The sequence below is a fragment of the Gekko japonicus genome, unplaced genomic scaffold, assembly GCF_001447785.1.
Source record: "Gekko japonicus isolate JY-2015 unplaced genomic scaffold, Gekko_japonicus_V1.1 scaffold2755, whole genome shotgun sequence".
Taxonomy (NCBI): Eukaryota; Metazoa; Chordata; class Lepidosauria; order Squamata; family Gekkonidae; genus Gekko; species Gekko japonicus.
In genome coordinates this window covers 92,895-114,930 of record NW_015168737.1, presented here as the reverse complement: position 1 = coordinate 114,930, position 22,036 = coordinate 92,895, and the positions used below count along the sequence as shown (strand labels likewise).

Here is a 22,036-nt window from a genome sequence, read left to right as displayed (position 1 = left end):
CACCGAAATGCACTTGTAAACTTCAAGTAAGATATTTCCTTGGGGTGGAGTCTTTTTGTACAGCCTATTTCCAGCAATAAACACAACTGTAAAAGAATTGTAGTTTAAATGTAGAAAGTTTGCACACTGCTCTAGACCTCTGTGAAGGAAATGCCCATTGACATGTTCATGGATAGATCAGGAAGTATATCTTCTTTCATCAAGGTGTCCCTCAATATTGATTGCTTTTGTTTAGGAGTGAATGAGAAATGATGAGTGAAGCTGCATCCAAGGCAACCAGCAGGTTTTGTATGACGTGCAGCTGGTACTTATGCGAGGAAGAAATGAAGTCTATATCATCTTTGACGTGTCATGGCTTGCACCAGGGCTATTTTTGGGCAGGAACGTACAGGAACGGAGTTCCGGCTGGCTCCCGAGTTGGCCACGCCCAGCAGGAACTCATTAGCATAATAAGCCACACCCAACGGCTACATAAGGGGTGTGTGGCCTAACATGCAAAGGAGTTCCTGCTACAAAAAGAGCCCTGTCAACAAACAAGGTAAACAGAATAAGAAGCAAAAGGTGGGTGTGGCTGGATGACCACACTTCTGGTAACATGGGGGTGTGGCCTAATAGGCTAATGAGCTGTGCTGTCAGGGGTGTGGCCTAACATGCTAATATGTTTTTGCTGTTGGGTGTGGCCGGTTATGCTAATGAGTTCCTGTTGGGCTTTTTCTACCAAAAGAGCCCTGGCTTGCACACCACTATCTACGGTTTTCATATGAACGTTTGTGCCTCGATAAACAAGTATAACTTTTTTTGCAAAAATTTTGGAGAAGGGAAATAACATCTAAAATTTGAGCTAGTCCTAAATTACCCTTGTGTTTGTATGTGGATGATCTGACGCCAAATTCTGCCCACCACACAAATTTCAAAGATCTGTAACCACAGCAGCAGTAACAATAACTTATGTATTTGACTAGATTCTTTAAAAGGAACTGTGGCATTTGCTTGTATGTTTTCTGCTTCTGTGACGCACTTTTCAAACACTGGTGTCAGATGACATCCACAATGAACTGATACAGAGAAACCCCACTGTAAATATGAAGTGTCTGGGATTCTGTGGCAAGTTGTTTTTGAAAGATGAAACAAGTCAAAAACATTCCTGTAACATCAGCTGCTAGCCAATTGCATCTCCTGGTCTTCTGTTCACTGTAAAGATCCTTAGTTTAACATCAGTGCAAATGATAAAGCATTCTTGGCATTTTCTGGAATTATTTTAATCCTGGTATTCAAGATAAAACAGCTTCAAATATTCATATGGGTTGTGGAATTGGTGGTGGTGAGGGAAGGTATCTATGAAACAAGTGGACGTTTGATGATGGAGTTTATATGACTTTCAAACAGGATTAGACAAATGTATACAGGACATTTCTTGCAATAGCTAGCTTATATTCTAATAGCCAACTGTGGGCCCACTTGCAGATACTTATATCCCCCCCCCCGATTTGCAGAAAAATCTAAAAACCGGGGGGGGGGGAGTGTTCCCTACTGAGAGGAGCAGTTCACATCCTGAGCAGAATATAACTGCTGTAATCTTAAAATGGGCAATGGGCAGTGAAAGACCCTATGCAACTCCAGATTTCTGCTGAGCGGGGCTTCCTGTGTTAATGAGTGGCTGCTCACACGTACAGCTTAGAGGGAACACTGTTCCCAGCATCATTGTCCCTGGCCCAGTGCAGCTCTCTGCTATGCTGCCCCACCAGAAGGTATGCTGACACTGGTCCTGCAGGACATAAAAGATATTGAGTAAACAGTGATAAAGTTGCTCATTGCTAGGAACCTCAATGGCCACCCTCTCTAGAGCACAACATTCTTATATCCAGTTTCCTGCTGTAGCCTTCCACCTCCCCAGAAATGCTGTCCCAGGGTTCAAGTGCTAGACTTGAAGTGGGGGGAGAGTAGAAAGAAGGAACTGGCAAATATTGCCTTCCTCCACCAGCAGTGAAAACTTTTCAGTATTGGGCATGACATTCTGCAGCACTTGAGTTAACAACTTTCTTTTAACCAACTATGGTGCCCGTAAAAGCAATACTATCTCAGCAGAGTTTGGAAAATTACAGAAACTACCAGACCATCCACATATATATGACAACAACACTTTTTATCAAACAGTTGACCTTCTGTTGACTCACAAATAGCAATGTAATCTTGACGGAAGCATTTATCTAGATGTGTTTTATATATATACAACCCTTATATGTGTGTGTGTGTGTGTGTGTGTGTGTTGCATCTTGCAATTTTTAAAGTAAACAGTACAAAAGAAAAATATGAAATGCTGAAGTGTATAGAATAACAGTGCCATCCTATGCAGAGTTACACCCTTCTTAATTCAGTGAAATCAATGGATTTAGAAGGGTGTAACTCTGTCTGGGATTGCACTCTAAAACACTGAGCTCGGGTCCGGGAGACACTAGTGTCTAGCCACTTTCCATAACCTTATTAGTTAAGCTTAGGCAAGCCATTCTTTCTTCAATTCAGTCTCCCACCTTCTATAAGGTCTACTTTACATAGTTGTTGTAATGATAAGCAGAATATGAATGTGAAACACTTTGTGTTATATGAACATCATTTTTTCTTGCACATCTTTGATCTCCTAACTACCTAGCTAATATTTCTTTGCTTAGGGAAGGCATGATAGTCCAATGAGGGTATATCTGCATCACAGAATTAAATTGTTCAACAATCATATCCTTTCCTCAGAATCGCCACTGTTAAGTTTCATGGGGGGACGACGACAAAGAGGTATTGGGGTACTGAAGGGTTTGTGTGAATTCAAAGCATCATGGAACATTCAGGATTAAACAGCAAGTGTACAGGAGTTGTAAAAGCAAAGATGTCTCAAATGATCTCTGTCCTAGGGGGAAATTAGTGTTGCACCTATATCCTGCTCCTTGTTACATATGGGTTTGAAAGTGGGATGGAATGTATACCCTCTGCAAGAGGTTTCCCAATTTCAGTCTATTTCCTCTGTTGTATAAGTGACTGAACAGGAGAATAAACTGCAATTTGGGAAAGCGTGGCAGGTGGGACAGGTGCAACCCATCCTAGACACTACTGTCCAAAGTTTCCGAGGTAGGAAGTAACCCTTGAGGATTTTCCAGAGTACCCTGGTTCAAATACTTTAAGCAGTTGCTTGTACTACCTACTAGGGATGGGCATGAACTGGGAAACCCCAAGCTCAGTTCACAAACTGAACTGGGGCGTGTTCTGAACCAGTTCATGAACCCAAACCTCGAATGAGCCCGGGGTCTTAGAGGCTCCAAAATCACAAGGCATCTCCAGATGACTCTCCTCTACTTGCCCACCAAATATGATGAAGATTGGACATTGGGGGGGGGGGTCTGAGTCACAGAACCCCAAACAAGGTGAACCCAGGACAGTGCTTTTTGGGGAATGTCAGGCATGGCTTCAGGAGTGTACAGAACTGACCCTGTGTGAGCTAGAGGCATCCAATTTGTGGCACAATTCCCTGGGATGCCTCCACACATGCCTTACAAGTAACATTCAGATTGGACTGGGGGGGGGGGCTGAGTTATGGACCATTAAACAAGGAGCTCCCGGGAAAGTGCTTTTTGGAGAGATGTCAGACACAGGTTCAGGAGTATATAAAATGGACCCTGTGTGAGCTAGAGGCATCAAACTTGCGGCGTACCTCCCCAGGCTGCCCCCCCCCAACATGCCCTATCAGTTACATGTGGTTTGGACTTGGGGGGTCTGAGTTATGGGCCCCTAAACAGGGTGCCCCAGGAAAGTGCTTTTAGGGGAGATGTCAGGCATGGTTTCAGGATAGACCATGTGTGAGCTAGAGGCATTGAACCCATAGCACATCTCCCTGGAATGCCCCCCACATGCCCTACAATTGGATTTGGGGAGATGAGTTATAGCCTGCCAACGAATGTGCCCCCCCCACGTGCTTTCTGGGAAAATCTCAAGTGTGGGTTCTGGGCCACAGAACAGGCAGGACGGGCCCTACATGACCAAGTAGAGGGGAGGCATCAGAGTTGCAGGGTCAGGTGAGCTGGAGAGGAGGAAAGGGAAGGCAGGCACGCCAGGCAGGAATTCTGCAACAAGGCAAGATCAGCCCCCAAGGAGAAGCTCTACAGGTAGCGTGATCAGAGGGCACAGCAACCTTGCCCGCCCCCAGGAGCCACCCACTCAGTTGTAGTTGGCTGCATTTCCTGGGCCATCCTCCCACCACAACCAAGGTGCTTGCTGGGCAGGGCCTACCCTCCTGCCCTGCCCGCTGCCTGGGAGCCACCCACAGCATTGCCCACCCTTCATCACCATATGGCTCACTCTACAGGCAATTTTGAGAGTTGTGGATAGACATTTAATAAGTGGGGAAGGAGAAGTGCTCTAAAATCAGAAAGCTGCCCAACCTATATTACATGAGACTCCTGAACATACTGTGGAGAAACTTGAAGGACACTTCAACTGTGCCTCTGAGGAGCACATCCTTGGAAGATCAGCACAAATGGCTTGGGAAGATGGAGAGGGAGATGGGGTGGAATGTATGTAGAAATGATAAACTTGTCATTAAAATGTACAAACTCTTGTGGAAATTTGAGGGTGAGGAAGCACAAGTGAAAGATTCCATGATAGAAAGGGTTTAAAAACCTTGGGCATGATATACAAATAGAATAATGGGAAAATATGTGGCTACAAGAACTGAAATTTTCATTAAGTTCTAGGGATTTCATTAAATTAAGAGATTTTTAAATGAGATGGTGTGCCAGTAGTATATGTCTTTGGAGAAATTGGCTCACATGTGTGGAGGTACTTCTACTGTGTGTTGGAACTTTAAACAACTTGAGGAACCTTTCACCATATGTGGTGGACTTGCAAGAATACAAAGAAATTTTGGTTACAAATACGTTTATTAATTCTGAAGATTTTAAAGACTAAAATACAATTGAGACTGGTTTTTTTCTTTTGGGATTAAAGGACAAAAAGCTGGAAAGACATCATGGAACTTTGTACCTCTATATGACAATGACAGCAAGACTATTATACACACAAAAATGGAAGGGTACAACATTCCCTATAATGCAGGACTGCTTGGAGAAGATGCTGGCACTTAGTTGATTAGAGAAAAGACAACTACTTTGGAAACCCCTTGTGGACTTTTTGTGTGAAATAGATAATAATGATAATAATGATTTGATGATTTGTGGGATTCAAGGAATACACAATTTAGATGAAAGCAAAGGAGAAGTAATTTTAGCATAGAGTAAGACAAAATTTAGTGACTACATATATTTTGGTAGCAGGGAAAATCGGAAGCCTTCCTTTCCTTTAATCTACGTGCTTTTTCTTTCTTTGCCATTCTGTGCTCTTTTTTTTTGTTCTGATATGACTAAAAAAATCTGAGAGGCAAAAAGAGGTAGATGGAGGTGTAAATCATAACATTTGCAATTCTCTGTTGTCATGTCTCAAGATTTGTATTGGAGAAACACTACATGAAGCTCAATCTGGAAGTCATGACAGGTTGAGACAACAAAAGTGCACATGCACAGAATGTCTGGAAGACTTGGAAAAGTAATCTCAGGGTGTACAAGAAGATGATGTGGATCATATGTTGGTCACCCAAAGAAATGTGCTCAGTCACATGGAAAATGGTGGCCTTACAGGGCCGTTCGTTTACAGCTGGAAGCCATTGCAGTTTATGTGGACCTTGCCATGGTGCTTGAAACACAGCATTTCCTTCAAGATTTAATAGCAAGACAACAAGACAAGGCGAGATTTAAAAGTTTACTATGGTGTGATTAATCGCTTGTAAATGACCTTTTTAATTTACAAAAGTAATTGGCTTCCTATTGTTATTGGACAGGTAACCTTTGAGAAGATTTGAGGTGCTCCCAAGCCCAAGGGTGTCCCTCCCCACCAGTGCATCTCACGTGACAGGCAAGTCTGTGACCAGCATCTATAATCCCACAGTGAATCCACACTCAGTAAAAACGCCAGGAGGATTTTGACACTGCCCAGTTATCATGTTGCCGGGAGGTAGACAGGAAAACCCGGGGGCAGAGGACACATCGGGTACATAGTCTCTGGAGTACGTGACCACCATTTATAATGCCTGGGTGAATCCAGAATGGCTACACATGCCAGGAGGATTTTGGCACTGCCCAGTTATCGCATTGCCAGCAGGCAGATGGAGTGGCCATGGGTGCAGAGGATACTTTGGGTCTGTAGTCTATAGGGCACGTGATTTGCATTTATAATCACAGAGTAAATCCACATGGGTTAAACACACCAGGAGAACTTCAGCCCTGCCCACACTGAACAGAGGTGGAGAGTGGACCCCCATGGGAAGAATGACATGGAGTTCATGACTGGCATGGCAGTGTGGGAGGATTTGGCTGTGGGCAGTGATCACGTTGGAAGCAGGCAGAAAGAAGGCCATGCTAGCTCACGACACAGAACCTGTGGGACTGGAAGAAACCTTCTGGGGTGAAACTGGAACACAGTTGGGGACCTGGACTAGCTGCGCTCACACCCCAAACCATGCCCAGTAATCACGTTGCCAGCAGGTGGAGTGACGAGGATAGCTGCAGCCAGGGGATGATGGTGGCAAGGTTGAGGAGTAGAATGGACATGGAAAACCAATGTAAGACCCAGGGAAAAAGCTTGTCCAGCTATCAACTTTACAGTTGGACATCTGTGTTGTGTTTGGTGATGAAGCTCCCCCCCTGACGGGACACAGAATGGTACATGACCATCCTCAGTCTAAAATGCTGGAAATAGAACAACTTCTCAGCTGAGTGTGACAAGGGTGAAGGCTGCAGTCACCCTGACAGTGGTGTGTGTGGAAGGGAGGGGTTGGCCAGGAGGCATGGAGCACTGTGAGAGGCCTTTTCGGGGAAGAGCCATCACAAACAGAGAAGAAAAAGAAGAAAAGATTGGATTTATACTTCACTACCCAAAGGAGTCTCAGAGCGGCTGACAAACTCCTTTCCCTTCCCCTCTCCACAACAGACACCCTGTGAAGTAGGTGGGGCTCAGAGAGCTCTTGACAGGAACTGCTCTTTTTCAAGAACAGCTCTTATCAGAACTTCGGTTTGCCCAAGGTCATCCAGCCAGGTGCAAGTGGAGGAGTGAGGAATCAAACCCGGTTCTCCCAGCTTAGAGTCTACGCACTTAACCACTACACCAAACTGGATCTCTAAAACTGGATCATGTACATATAAATTACATTTGTAAATGCATACAATTAGAAATCAACTGGGAACAGAGACATAAGAAGAAGAAGAAGAGATTGGATTTATACCCCGCCCTTCACTACCCAAAGGAGTCTCAGAGCGGCTTACAATCTCCTTTCCCTTCCCCTCCCCACAACAGACACCCTGTGAGGTAGGTGGGGCTGAGAGAGCTCTGACAAAAACTGCTCTTTTTCAAGAACACCTCTGACAGAACTATGGCTTGCCCAAGGTCATCCAGCCAGGTGCAAGTGGAGAAGTGGGGAATCAAACCCGGTTCTCCCAGATTAGAGTCTGCACACTTAACCACTACATCAAACTGGTCAGGGGATGCCTTGAGGCCCAGCATCCATCAAATGAAACTGACACCCAAACTCAACAACAGGTTTCCTAGTGTAGCAATTTCAGAGAGCTGAGAGGTGAAGAGTTAACTCTTCACTGGAATGGAGGCTGCTCCCTCCTCCCCCTTCACTTTGATTGGCCAGCGCCAGCTGAGGAGAACTATATGATTAGCTGAGTCCTGAGGGCATTGGAGTTTTTTTAGTCATTCAGCTAGTTGGTCTTTTGGAAGTCAGACAGTCAGTCAATCGGCTTCTGACAGAACCGGTTGGAGTCAGTCAGTAAGACCAGGTCAGTCAGACAGGTTCACTTTTGGAGTGAAGTGAAATAACTGTTTTCAATCAATTCTGAGGAAGAATTCAGTATCAGAACTGAACATCTAAGAGTCAGCCTAAAATGAAGTTCCTATTACAAAGACATCAGTCTGGGATTGAGATTTTGGCAAGGGGATTGGATAGTATACTGAAACTCCCATTCAGGCCAAAAGAAAAGGGTAATATCTTCTGAGGAGAAGAATAATTCCTGCCCAGTTACACAAAGGGTTTTGCTCTGAGGAGACCCCTGTTCTGTTGTGAAGAGGATTGGATTGAGAAACATCATGATATTGAAATAAACTGTGTTTTCAAAAAAAGAGACCATCTCCAGGAAACCTGAAGAGTCACAGGAAACTATATGAAGAAACATTGTAACTGTAACTAAAATACTCAAATGCCTTTCACTGTTAAGATCCAAGAATATACAAAAATAAGCTTCAGCAACACTATTTTGATTGTTAAAAGACATATGATCTGTATAAACAATTTTTACTTTAGCATTTCCAACCGCTGACTACACCTATTCAATCCCTGCCTGATAAATAAAACCGATATTTTTGTTTAAATGTTATACTGTCTCAAGTGCCATTTGAAAGGGAAAAACAAGAGGTCTCCTGCTTGTCCCATCAAGTTCCTGGGCTAGGCTAAAAGACAAATTAGATCTGTGTGACGGGTAGGACAGACAGACTTTTAAAACAATAACTAAATCCACACTATTTGGGGCTGCTCAGGCACAGTTGGGAACAATTTTTTTGGCAGGAAAACCTGCCTGATAGTGGGGAAATGCCAGGAGTTCATCATACAATATTTGAGAGAACAGATTAAATGGGAGGGGATGGCTCCAGATGGAATGAGCTTTGTCACCTTGCTGGCAGGCAGAGTAGAGGGGAGCCATTGAAAGAGGGGAAAGACCCCCAGGCACCCAGATCTCACAAACAAGGAGGGAAAGAAGGAAGATCCTCCCAAACCTGTCCCCTGGACATGCCCCCCATGCATGCCACCCATGTAGCCAGTCATTGCCACCCTGACAGCAGAGAGCAAGCAAAAAGGGATGCCTTGACCCAGGGATGCTGATGAAGAGCAGGAGGACCCAACAACCAGCCCAAGTCATGGGGGGAAAGACCAGGCAACCAGTGAGCAGTCACCTTGACAGCGTCATGACTGAAGGCCAACGCATATTCCCTCCCAACACCCAGAAGATATCTTGTAGCCTGCTCCAAAAGGAGGCCCTTGCCCCTGCCAGATCCAGCAAGCAACATCTCCATAGCAATGTGGGAGATGGGATACCTGCAGCCACCGTGCCAGTGAGGAGCATGAAGGGGCTTGGCTGGGCACAGGGAATGAAGGGAAGGCCCTCTCGGACAAGAAGGGGAGCCACCAAGCACCGAAGGAAGCAGCGTGTACGGACTTCCTGGCTTGATAAACCCAAGGCATCACTTGCAAGGATGACACCATGGGGCACCACATCTGTTTGGTTTGTTTTTTTTAAATCCCCGGAGGGATATTTTTATTATTTTTATATAAGACTACCAAACTACAAAGAAAATATAAGGGAAGGGGACTACATCTAAGGATAAAGGAAAGATAACCACACTATAATAAAAACCCAAGAGGAGATCATATCCGTGTTAATCTGTTATTAATAAAAGTGTTAGTACAACAATATACCTGTAGAGTTCTTGTTTGTCTCGGCTTCAATGTTAGTATATTAGTTATTGTGAGAGAACTTTCTGAGCATCTTCTTGTTATTTGCTTCAAAAGGCCATTTTCAGAGTCCTTCTGCCTTTACTTCGGTTATCTGTCTCTGAAATCATATGTAGCTTTCATTGCGCCTGCACCCGTTTCTACAGCAGAGTCTTCATCCATTTCAGAGGTAGTGGAGTCACTTGGTTTTGATTCTTCCTCTTTGGATTCTTCCTCCGATCCCAACTGATGTCTCAAAGATTCTTTGGCTTTAAAAATGGAGTCAATCTTTTCTCTTTTGTTGTTGGTTTTAAAGATACCCTCTGAGATCACCCACATGTACAAAATTCCATTGGTTTGAAGAAAAGAAATTAAGTCCTTATAGCTTTTCCTCTTTTGGCGAATTTCAAATGGAATGTCTTTTAAAGTTTTAATGTTTATATTCCCCAGTTTCAGTGGAGTTGCTGAAGTCACTTTTAAAATAGCATCTCTGGTCTGTCTTGAGAATCTGACCACAATTTCTCCAGGCAGGCTATTTTTTAAAATATAATTGGAGTATGCCCTATAGGCAGTCTCCATCTCTTTTACTCAGATCCTCCTTTTCCGAATCAGGCACTCCCTGGAATCTGAGAATCATATTGGCTTTGTCCATTTGTAGCTGTAACAAACAGTTTTCTTGGAAGTTTTGTTTTGCTTCAACTTCCCCCATTCTTTTCTTCATTTTCTTACTTGTGGTGTCTATCTCTTTAATTCTCTCAGTCATATGCTGCACCTTCTTCTCCGTTTCTGCCAGTTGGAGCTGCTGGGATGCGAAGTTTTGATTCAAGGAAGTCAGTTGCTGGTTAATACCATCGAGTTGCTCCATCACCGGCTTGAGCATATCCGTTAACATTTTCATGACGTCCGCTCCCTCTTCCGGTTTTGGGCTCTGACTACCTGCCAGTTTCATTTTAAACTTTCTTTGCGAGGCTGCCATTTTATACGATTGTTTACAATTCCAAACCGCTTCTCGTGGACTCGAAAAATCGTCGCCTCAATGTCGGCGCTCAAGTAAGTCTCTCAAAACAAGATCGCTGATCATTTACCCCCCTGCCCCTTCGTTTCGCTTATCTGTCCCTTCACATAAGAGGCGTCCCTCTTTGCGCTCAGCTTTTCCCACGGGGGGGGGGTAGTTTGCTTTTAAATTATTCTGCTTATTTTGAACTCACGTTCATTGTCGGTCATTTCTCTGACCTCGCTCGCAGTAATCGATATTCCGTTCGATCTCCAGTGCTTGTCCCAGTCGAATCAGCTTGTGCCCGAGGGCCACACAGCGGCAGGACCGTCAGGGTGGAAGGAAGCCTCAATTCTCCGGCATTGAGCCGTCAAAGAGGCTGCCCTTCAAAAGCCCTCTGGCCTGGAGCCTATCGCAAAGGCTCCATGTGAGTGCTACTTGAGGTAGCACCCCTCCATACCGCTGGTGTGCGGGTCGCTCCCCCGAGGTCCGGGGAGAACGACCGCCATCGCTGATCCACAGACTGGAAGAATGGGCACCACATCTGTTGATGTAACAGCTCCCCCCACCACAAGGGGTCTCTCACATGTACCACATGTTCTTGCCAGTGCCCCCCCCCCAAACACTAGAACTTGAAAGGCATCCGTGAACAAAGTGCCCACTCCCCACACCCCATGCCCAGGACGGATATCCCAAGCTGCCATGCGTGGGTACTGGGGCATTTGACACAGGCTATTGTGCCCTGGGATCTTTTGAAGTGCCCTAAGTCACCAAACCCTTAAGTGTCTGCCAAGCCTGGCTAGCGTGACAAAAGGTGCAACCTCTGTGCTGTGGTCATGGATCGATGGAAGTGCCAAATCTACCCAAAGGTTATGTGACGCCAATGAGTCATAACCGTGGTCTGTGAAGGAAGAGAAGTTACCATGGAAAGGAAGACAAGTGGGCAGGGGAAGCAGAAGGACTCCATTGGACAGCTGTACCTACCCATCTCTCCTGGAACCACCCTGCCAGTGCTGCGGGAGAAAGGGGACAGTCCCGCAACCATGTTTCCTGGCCAGGTGTGCTGTGCAACTATCCCAAGGCCGGCCCTTCCCAGGTGTGTCCTCTCAGTAAGGAGACCCACACAACAGCACCTGCAGTCTCGGGGACCTCAACCAGCTTCCATCATCCCATTCCTGGGTAGGATCCGTCTGGGGGGCGGGGTTCATGGGGTGATTTACACAGGCTACTTTCAGTGCCTGGAATCACTAGAAGTCCCTTCAATTGCCTGAACATGACATGAAGCACACAGTAGTGTGAGGTAGATGTTGGCATGTGAATCAGGTGTTCTGCAATGAGAAGGAGGCTATTGGTCCCAATGGTTCTTCTGGGTGAGTTTGATGTTGTCTGGTTTGGCTGTGGGGCAAGCCTGACCTCAGCTCTCAAGGGGGTCAGAATTGGCAGGCTCAAGGGGCTCCACAAGGTACTCCCTGACCATCACCTCCACGGAATCCTCCACCATTGCATGCCTGGCACACCCAGCACTGCTCCTGACCTCCCACCTCACACCCAACAACCAGAAGTGGGGATTCTGGCTCGCCTGTCTCTTATTGGGCCATGAACCCTCCCCATCCATCCTGTATACCCCTCCCCCCTCCTCACACTCCTCCTCCTCTTCCCCTCAGCTTCCTCCGCTCAGTGTTGCCCTCTGACCACGTCCACGGAGCTGGAAACTATACACCTCATGGCTCAAGTCAGGTTTCCACTGAACAAGCTGTGTGTTACAAAGCTGTCCTTGATGTGGGGGTTGCACACACACGACAGAATGTACTCTCGCTCCTTGCAGAGAGAATGCAGCCTCTCAGTGATGCCTGCCCAGAAACTGTTGGCCAAGACCCTGACCTGGGGGGGGGGGGAAACCAGTGTCCCCTTCAAGGTCCAGCTGCCCTGTGGAGTCCAGCACCTGTGCCAGCCCTCAAAAGAGAGGGATGATTTGCCCCAGGCTGGTGGTCATATAATCTTGGAGCTGGAAGGGACTGAGGCAAAGTTGAATTTTGCGATACCTTTAAGGGTTAACGTTAAAATAATGGTCTTCCTTGCAGGTGGCGTTAACTGGCCACACCAGCCTGCTTCCTTATCATTCCTCAAGGACATAACACCACGGTCGTAAATTAGTTTCGTATGAGACTTGTTCCTTGAGACGGGAGGGGTAGGAGCATGGTGTATGATGTAAGGTTCTGGAACCATCCCGAAGCAGTGGGTATTGATTGGTTTGTCATTCTCACCTGACTCCCAGGGGTCATTTCCTGCAGGAGCGCACAGGAGCAGAGCTCCAGTAGTAAAGAGCCCAGGGGGTGGGAACATGCAACAAGCCCCAACCCCTGCTCCCAGCAGCCCTCAGTCAGAGCAAGAAGTAGCCAGGTAAGCTGCAGAGCCCCACCCCCGGCCCCCATGGTCCAAAACAGTCCAGTGGCACCTTTAAGACCAGGTTTTATTCAGGTACAAGCTCTCCCTCCTCTGTGATGACAGATCTGCATGTTCTCCCCCCCCCTCAATAGCTAGGAATCCAAAAGAGTCCAGTGGAGCCTGAGCGGTGGGTGTTGCCCTCTGACACACTTCCGGTGATGTCAGGGGGTGTGGAATATGCAAATAAGTTATGCTAATGACTGGGAGTAGAGCGTGGCCGGTGGACGGGAAAGAGCCGAGCAAGCCAGCGAGAAAGGCTTGAGCAAAGCGGCCAGCAGCGGCAGGGTCCCCTGCTTAGCCCACCCGGGAAGGGTCGAGAATGCAAGTGAGGGGCTGGGGGTGGAGGAGGGAGGAGGAGGGATAAGGGAGGGTTGCTATCGGGGGGGCTAGGAAACACGCAGATTTGCCCTCACAGATGAGAGATTCTACCGAAAGTTGAGATTTTCCTAGTACCCAAGGAACGTGAAGAGAAACTCAAAAACAGTCGAAAGAAAAGGGCTTCAATGGGACAGTTGAAGCTCCAAGCAGATTTGCAACACAGTTGGGGGGGGGGAGAGATAGAGGACTCCACACTGGCTCCGCTTCCAAAATTCCCACCAATCCACTGGAGGCAAAGGAACTGCTCTAGTGTGGCTAAAACTCTCCATTGCGATCCAAAGCCAAGGGATTTCTTCAGCAGACAAGGGAGTCTTTGAAAAGCGGATTTTCCCCCCTAGAAAGAACCCCCTCCTCCCTTTTTAATGTTCTCGATGCTTTGAGGAAAAGGCAGTGAAGGAGGGAAACAATCACTGGCTTGGGCTTCTGCTTCTCATTTTCTCTCTCCCCCAAATCACTTCAAGCTGCAGAGTTGCTTCCCTGAACTTCCATAAGAGGGACGACTCAGCAAATCTTTCGTTGCTTTGCGCGCTGCTCTCCCCACACCCCTCAGGAACCAACCCAAATGACACCTACCCTTAGAGAAGAAGGAAGAATGGCTTGAGGAGGAGAATGAATTCTCAGTGCATCGCTGGGGGTGCCGACCCTGTGCTTGTTTGCTGCTGTGAGGCGGTCGTGTTGGAGTTACAGTTGGGGGGAGTGCTCCACAGTTGGGGGAGTGCTCCCTCTGAGGAAGGAGCTGAGCGAGGTGGGAAGCTGCAAGTGCGGCGGAGCATTTGTGTGTGAGAACAGCACCCTCATGCCGAGAGATTCTACCTCAATAAGTCGCAGTCTTAAAGGTGGCACTGGACTCCTTTGGGTTGCTATCTGGGGGGTGGGAAACACACAGATCTGCCCTCACAGGAGGGAGAGATTCTCCATGAATAAGCCTTGGTTGGGACGAGGCGTAAGGGCGGATGACGTTGAGAGGGAAGTTGGCCAAGAGAGTGGCTCTTCCTCCTGCCTTTCTTCGATGCGTGCAGGGGTGTGTGATTTAGGCTTAGGAGCAGGGAGAGGGAAGTGGATGGAGGAGTGCAAAGTGGAGGAAGGGGAGAAGTGATGGGGGGAGGGAAAGTGGCATGAAGGCAGGAGGAAGGGTGCTTTCATCTCCCGCCGCCCCTTTTCTGAAGAACTGGCTGTGCACTGCGAGTGACTCACAAAGGAAGCACCTCCCCAGCCACAAACGGGGTCCCTCTCTCCAGCGAAGCGGCAGCTCTCTGCTGCTTCCCTCCGGCTGCAGGCAGGCGGGACCCCGGCCACCAGAGACAGCTGCCTGTAGCAGCACCCCAACAACGAGGATGGCCTTTTGGTTGCCAGCCCTGCTGGGAGCCCTGTAAGGGCTGCTGGAAGCAGGGGGTGAGGCTTGGTCATGTGCCCACCCCCCAGGCTCCTCACTCCCGGAGCGCCGCTCCTGTGTGCTCCGGCTCGAACCAACCCCTGCTTGAAGAGCTGCCATACAGAGGATGGTGCGGAATTGTTTTCTGTTGCCCCAGAAGGTTGGACAAGAACCAACGGTTGAAAATAACTCAAAAGACTTTTCAACTCAACATTAGGAAGAACTTCCTGACAGAGCGGTTCCTCAGTGGAACAGGCTTCCTCAGGAGGTGATGGGCTCTCCTTCTTTAAAGGTTTTTAAGCAGAAGCTAGATGGCCATCTGACAGCAATGCTGATTGTGTGAACTTAGGCAGATCATGAAAGGGAGGCCAGGAAAGGTTGCATCAGTGCTTAGTTCTCGTGGCCCTTTCTTACATGCCCAGGGGAATGCTGATCACCACTTCAGGGTCAGGAAGGAATTTTCTCCAGACCAGTTTGGCCAGGGATCCTGGAGGTTTTTTGCCATCTTCTGGGCGTGGAGCAGGGGTCACTGGGTGTGTGGAGGGGGAGGTATTTGTGAATTTCCTGCATTGTGCATGGGGTTAGACTAGATGATCCTGGAGGTCCTTTCCAACTCTATGATTCTATAAATCACAACACAGAGGAACCCAGGGCAAAGCAAAGCCCCCTCTACCCTGAGCTAGGTAATCGATCCCCCCTTCACGGCCAGCAGCAAAGCTCTTTTGTATGAGTACACCCTCTCTGCCCGAAACCCCCATGTCAACAAAGCAAATGCATAGACACCCTAAACTTATATAGATCATCCCCTCCCACTGTGATGAATGGAAAAGGAACTCCGTTATTGACAGGCGACAGTAGCTGTCAAGCTTTGGAGGGTCTGTATTTGTGTTTCTAAGGCTGGAAAACGTCACCACCCCCAAAATCGCCTAGCAGTTTCATGCCAAAGGTTCTGGGTGGGTTCCATTTTCCGAGCTGTTCCGAGCAGCACCCAAAAGTTCAGAGATTTTTCTGACAAACACGTGATCACTGAACCTCAGCTTGCAAGCTGTGAACCGAGCAAAGTTCAGTTTGGATTTTGGCTCATCATATGTTTCATGCCCATCTCTACTACTACTGTGTTCAGCTGACTGTTGATGAACATTTATTATGTTTACCTCTTGAAATGTCTCATAATCAATCGATTATTCCTTGAGGAATGCTCACAAGTGACCTAAAGTACCAGTTCAGCACACTAGCCCTCTTAAATGATAATCCTGGAAGCTGTAGTTCTCTGATCGAGGCTAGGAAATCTTAGGAATGCTAAGAATTCTCTTTTTGAAGCATACTAACCCAAATCACAATCCCCAAAATTCTTCATGGGAAGCCATGTCTACTGGTATAAAACTAATACAAAACTAGATTATATTATAGATACATGCTTAATAGCAGTTGGCAGTTGGATTTGCTTAACCCAAGCTCTGCCAATAGTACCTGGACCGAAAACTGTCAAAACATTAACTGTCCAGGTCAAATCTACGAATGCTGTAGTAGTGACAATTGGGTGTGAATCAAATATTAAAGACTGTGTAAATTGTTGTATTGTTTCTGTGGCTGTTGGTATAAAGTTCATATACTTCAGGTAATAACATATTGCCAAGTGATAGATGGTAACGTTGTCAATGGTGCATTACTGCATCTAGTACTTACCAAGAGCTATAACCATCAGAATAGCAGGAACTCCAAAAGCCAGAGCAAAGCAGTCTCTTCCAAAGCACTTCACATCTCCTAAGACAGTGAGAAAGAGTACTCAATTTCAGATCTGTTTCCTATCACTTTCATCCTTTAGGTAAAGGTAAAGGTTTCCCTTGCTCGAAAGCCAGTCGAATCCAACTCTAGGGATGGTTTCCAAGCTCATCTCCATTTCCAAGCCGAAGAGCCAACGCTGTCCAAAGACATTTCCGTGCTCATGTGGCTGGCATGACTAGACGGCAAGGCGCATGGAACGCTGTTACCTTCCCACCGAAGCGGTACCTATTTATCTACTTGCAATTTCTTGCTTTCAAACTTCCAGGTTGGCAGGAGCTGGGGCCAGAGATGGGAGCTCACTCCATCTTGTGGCACTCGGGTCTCAACTGCTAAACTACCGACCTTCCGGTCTGCAGTTCATTGTCTTAACCACTTGAGCCACCGCAGCCTTTACCATAATGAAAAAACAAAGGATTTACGTTATCACTTCCCCCACCCCAAGTCATAACATTTTATTTTCTAGTGGATTCGCATGCATTGAATTAGTTACCAAAATGTCAGTGTGAATGCAGATCTGGAAATATCATGTCTGGCTTCAGATACATTCAAAAGGTTTTCAGGATGGGGCATTCTAAGGATGCACTGAATCATTCAGAAAACCAGTTGGCCAGGGCTCTTTTTGTAGAAAAAGCCCAGCAGGAACTCATTAGCATAATAGGTCACACCCAACAGCAAACTCATTAGCATATTAGGCCACACCCTGACGCACCGCTCATTAGCACATTAGGCCCCACCCCCATGTTACCAGAAGTGTGGTCATCCAGCCACACCCACCTTTCCCTTCTTATTCTGTTTACCTTGTTTGTTGTCAAAACCCAGGACTTTTTTTGTAGCAGGGACTCCTTTGCATGTTAGGCCACACACCCCTAATGTAGCCAATCCTAATGAGTTCCTGCTGTTGGGTGTGGCCTATTATGCTAATGAGTTCCTGCTGGGCGTGGCCAACTCAGGGGCCAGCCGGAACTCCGTTCCTGTGCGTTCCTGCCCAAACGTAGCCCTGAGTTTGACACAAATCCATTGCTATTCAATGCACTATGAAGTTCTGCAGAAGGTTACTATCTGTTTGACCTGGATGGGTTTCATTAATGACACTAACAACAGTTCTAGCCGATGAGGATGTTGTGAAGAAATCACACAGATGCACCAATTTATAAATATACCACACCGGCAAGAGCCAACATTGGTCTGGTCAGTGCCTGCTCCATCTTCTATCAATCAAACAGTAGCCAGGAAACACACTCTGAGAGTAAAGCATCAAGAATCCCTCGTTTGAATCATCTGGTACCTTGCATCAAGTGGGACTTCAAACCATTACCTTTACCCAGGGGTCATTTCGTAGAAAAAGAGCTGCAGGAGCTCATTAGCATAACTCATTAGCATAACTTATTTGCATATGCCACACCCCCTGACATCACCGGAAGTGTGTCAGAAGGCAACACCCACCACTCAGGCTCCACTGGACTGTTTTGGATTGCTAGCTATGGGGGGTGGGATGCGCAGATCTGCCCTCACAGAGGAGGGAGAGCTTGTATCTGAATAAAACTTGGTCTTAAAGGTGCCACTGGACTGTTTTGGATTGCTATCTATGGGGGGGGGGATGCGCAGATCTGCTCTCACAGAGGAGGGAGAGCTTGTACCTGAAGGCGGGCCGGGGGGGGGGGCTCTGCAATTTACCTGGCTGCTTCTTGCTCCTTGTGGCCCAACTGAGGGCTGCTGGGAGCAGGGGGTGGGGCTTGTTGCACGTCCCCGTCCCTGGGCTCCTTACTGCTGATAGAATATTGACTTCTATATTTTAGAGGCTACATCCTTATTTCGGCCTCACAACTCTGCCTTTCTGTGTGTGCATGATATTGTGTCATTTTGTTTGCAGTGGGATTAAGGCTGTGGTCACTCATGCAGTTTGTGGCACTATAGTGGTGTTACCTGAGTGGAACAAATGTAGGGTTGCCAGCCTCCAGGTGGGGCCTGGAGATCCCTCGCTTTTACAACTGATCTCCAGCTGACAGAGGTCAGCTCTCCTGGATAAAATGACTGCTTTGAAGGGTGGACTCTATGGCACTGTACCCTGCTGAGGCCCCTCCTCTCCCCAAACCCCGCCCTCTCCTGGACCCACCCCCAAAGTCTCCAGATATTTTCCAACCCAGACCTGGCAACCCTAAACAAATGGGCCTCTCCAGAAGAGGACAGCTGCCTCCTGTGGTGCAGTCATTGGCAGCCCGTGCTGTTCCACAGTGGAAGTGGAGTAAACAAATACCGAGGAAAGTCCAGTATGAACTGATTGTTTGCAATTCCCTCCAGGTTTTCCGATGTCTGAACTCTCCTGCAGTGAAAGGAACCTGGAAGGGACGTCAGAACTTGCAGATTGTCAGGTCCCACAGCAAACAACGGAGTACACACTTGCAAGAAGGTTTTACTTTATTGAAGCCATGGAGCACTTGAACAGAAGCACTGTTCAGAATAATGTTAGTTCAGTGTGCTGGGAAGGTTAAAGCAAGTTCATAATTATTACAGCCAATAAACATGGTTCCTGCGCGCGCCTAGAGAGCGTTTTGCGCGCCTAAAACCTTGGGAAAGCAACTGCTACTTTATTATCAATAAAATACGTTTCTCACAGTTTCCACTAAAGACAAAGCAAAGCTCTCGCTCTCTTCCACCTGTGACCTTGGATAGATAACTTTACAGCAAAGCATGGCTGGCGTATGCTATCAAGAATGCAGAGTTACTAGGGAGATATGCGCATGACAAGCTGAGCGCATCCATGGAGGGGGGGGGAATACAGAGAGAGGATCAAAGAGACAGGAATAAACATTTGGCAGCTTGCTGACACAGATCCATTTCTGCCTCTGTGGGTTTTTTAAAAAAGTTGCTGCCCATATGCGCATACACACATCTATCCACCCGCATTTAAATAGAACCCACCCTTGCAGCTCATCCTGTGGTTGAAGTGCAACACTAATGTGGATGCTCCCTCATGGGACAATAAATGGGAAGATAAAGACAAGACATCTGGATGGAATGCTCCACTACACCTTGAAGCGGTACAATTTGAGGCACCACCATACTTTGCCAAGCCGCCAGTGTGACCACTGTCCAGGAAGTGAGATGTTGGTTTGTGACTATAAAGTTTCTGATCTGCGGTGGGGACCACTCGAAGCTGCTCAGGATATTGGATTTCTCAACACAGTTGCCATGCAAGTCACACAAAAAGGCCAAGGGTTTAAGGAAATGGACTTCTTGTTCTCATAAAAATGAACATTAAGAGAGAAAATATCCCTGTTTCACTCCACCCCATGCCACTGTATTTATTTGGCTGAGTAATGACTGGTGTTGAACTGCAAAGTTTTATAGAAACGGAGGTTTTGCCCAGTGTAAAAATGTACTCGGTGACAGCAGCTTGCCATTGTTAACTCTGGTAAACAAATTTGATTTCTGCCTTTTTACTGCAAAGACAGGAGCAGGAAGGTCTTCATACCTAACCACATCAATCAAAATGAACAGATTTTCAACCATACAAGTACAAATTAAAAGAGAACAACCTTTCTGTGACAGAAACACTTATGATACTGTCATTTGAAAAGTGATATCTTGGGGCACAGGTATTGTGCCCACATGTAGAGAGAGTCCCTTACAGCATAAAAAACCACCCCACGCCCAGAGTACATAGGGGCTCAGCATGCCAGACCATTATTGGGCACAAGAGGCCTATGTGAATGTATATGCCCATCCAGCCCTCCTCTCATCAAGGAATGGATACTCTGAGCCCAAGATTCTTGACCAATTGGAGGGGGAAACTTGTGTGGGCTTCCCTTTCACAGGCTTCCATTTGTCAAACTGCCCTTTGTCAGACAAAATATCTTCACGTGTCCTTTGCTTGTGTTCAAATGACAAGGATGGAGGGGCAAGAAATTTCTGGTATGCTATGGGGATCAGTTCACATGCCTTCATGGGACAAAATTGTGCCCACTTTGTTCAGTGCTAGATGCACATCTGTTACTGGTTTTAAACATATGCTCTGCATTCTGAACAGTAACGTCAACAAGGCCAAATGACAACATCCTAGAGGTTCCAAAGGAGCCTGCAATTTCCTTCATTCAGAAGCCACGAGGATAATTTAGCTAAGGCAAAACAGTCATGGTGCAGCTATTTCCCATTACTGAAGTCCACTAGCACCTTAAAAACCAACAAGATCTCCAGGGTATAAGCTTTTGAGAGGCAAAGCTCCCTTTGTTAGATAGCTTTAAGGTGCTACTGGGCTTAGATCTTGAATCGTGCTCTTCTACAGCAGACCAACATAGCTGCACCTGAAACTAATTCCCATAGTTATTCAAAATCAATACTAACCTCTCAGCAGAGGAGTAATGAAAGTGGAGAGCAAGCTTCCTGCATTAATGGAGAGGTAGAAGACAGAGAAGAACGTGCTCCTTTCCTGAACCTAAAATGAAACAAGAGCACATAAGCATCACAGATTTTAAACAAACCTGGCCCCAGATTTGCAAAACGGCCTCTCTCAGCACATTGCTGGGAATTATACATTCATACTAACATCAAATAATATATAAGGGTAAAATAAAGACAAGACGTAAGTTCTTTCCCTCTCCCATCTATATGCATGCATACCTAACTGGAAGAAAAGTTGCCCTTCTACTCTTGTACTGAAAAAGGGGTGGGTGGGTGCAGTTTGCGAAGAAAGAAGGATTTACTTATTCAGAATATGCATCATAATTTAGTACCCAGTATAGCTTCAACCAATCCAACCTGGCAGTACTTGACAGCTCATCATGCCTAGACAAGATTCCCAGCAAAACATACTTAGAAAAAGTAAAATAGAATGGTGTGGGAGAAGTTAGTCAAGTGAGAAGTCCTGTTTGGGAAGACAGTAACTATACTTCAGTTAGTCCTCAGTACATTCACTTGGTAGTATTAGCTTATTTATTGCAAGAGAATATATTTCTGCTAATGACACCCTTGTTAGGTGAATTCAAGATGCAGTTATGTTTTGCATGTTCTATACAGGAACAAGGTAAGCGCTGTAATGTATTGTAGCCCAGAGGTGCTGCCTTTACCCTAAGGTAGCCCCAACAACAGGGGCACCTCACTTTCTAACCTGAGCTGGAAACCCACGAGCCCAGACCAAGGAAGGCAATCTTGGTTCTGAACCACAAAGATAGGGAAAGCCTTGTAAAAGGATCTCAATTTTCAGGTGGCAAAAAAGGCAGCCCTCAGAGGGGAAAACAACCTCCAGTCTCCCCCCAACCCCAGGAGAGGCATGCATACGAAAACAATGGGTTCCATCAGGTAGGTATCTGCATTTCTAAAAGCTATTCAGTTGCCACCTGGCAAATAGTCCTCCTATCTCCAGAACTTCACCTAGGCCTTTTGTGTGACCTAGCCCTATGTAAGAGTGCTTTGTCTGCAAGCCTCTTTTTCCTGCTCTATCCCTCAGGATTCCGAGATAAACCAATCATACATTGAAATGTTTAGCAAT

At 46.6% G+C, this 22,036-nt stretch overlaps 1 protein-coding gene across 2 annotated transcripts in view; it reads right to left on the bottom strand.

The window, feature by feature from the left end:
- Positions 1-22,036, bottom strand: part of SLC15A2 (solute carrier family 15 (oligopeptide transporter), member 2) — a 139,483-nt gene that overhangs the window by 66,477 nt on the left and 50,970 nt on the right. For both annotated transcript variants that reach the window (XM_015415612.1, XM_015415611.1), the window contains 3 exons: positions 20,893-20,983; positions 16,453-16,530; positions 4-86 (listed from right to left, as the gene is read on the bottom strand). In XM_015415612.1, the coding sequence (XP_015271098.1) occupies positions 4-86; positions 16,453-16,530; positions 20,893-20,983 (252 nt within the window). The remainder of the gene's footprint in view (positions 1-3; positions 87-16,452; positions 16,531-20,892; positions 20,984-22,036) is intronic.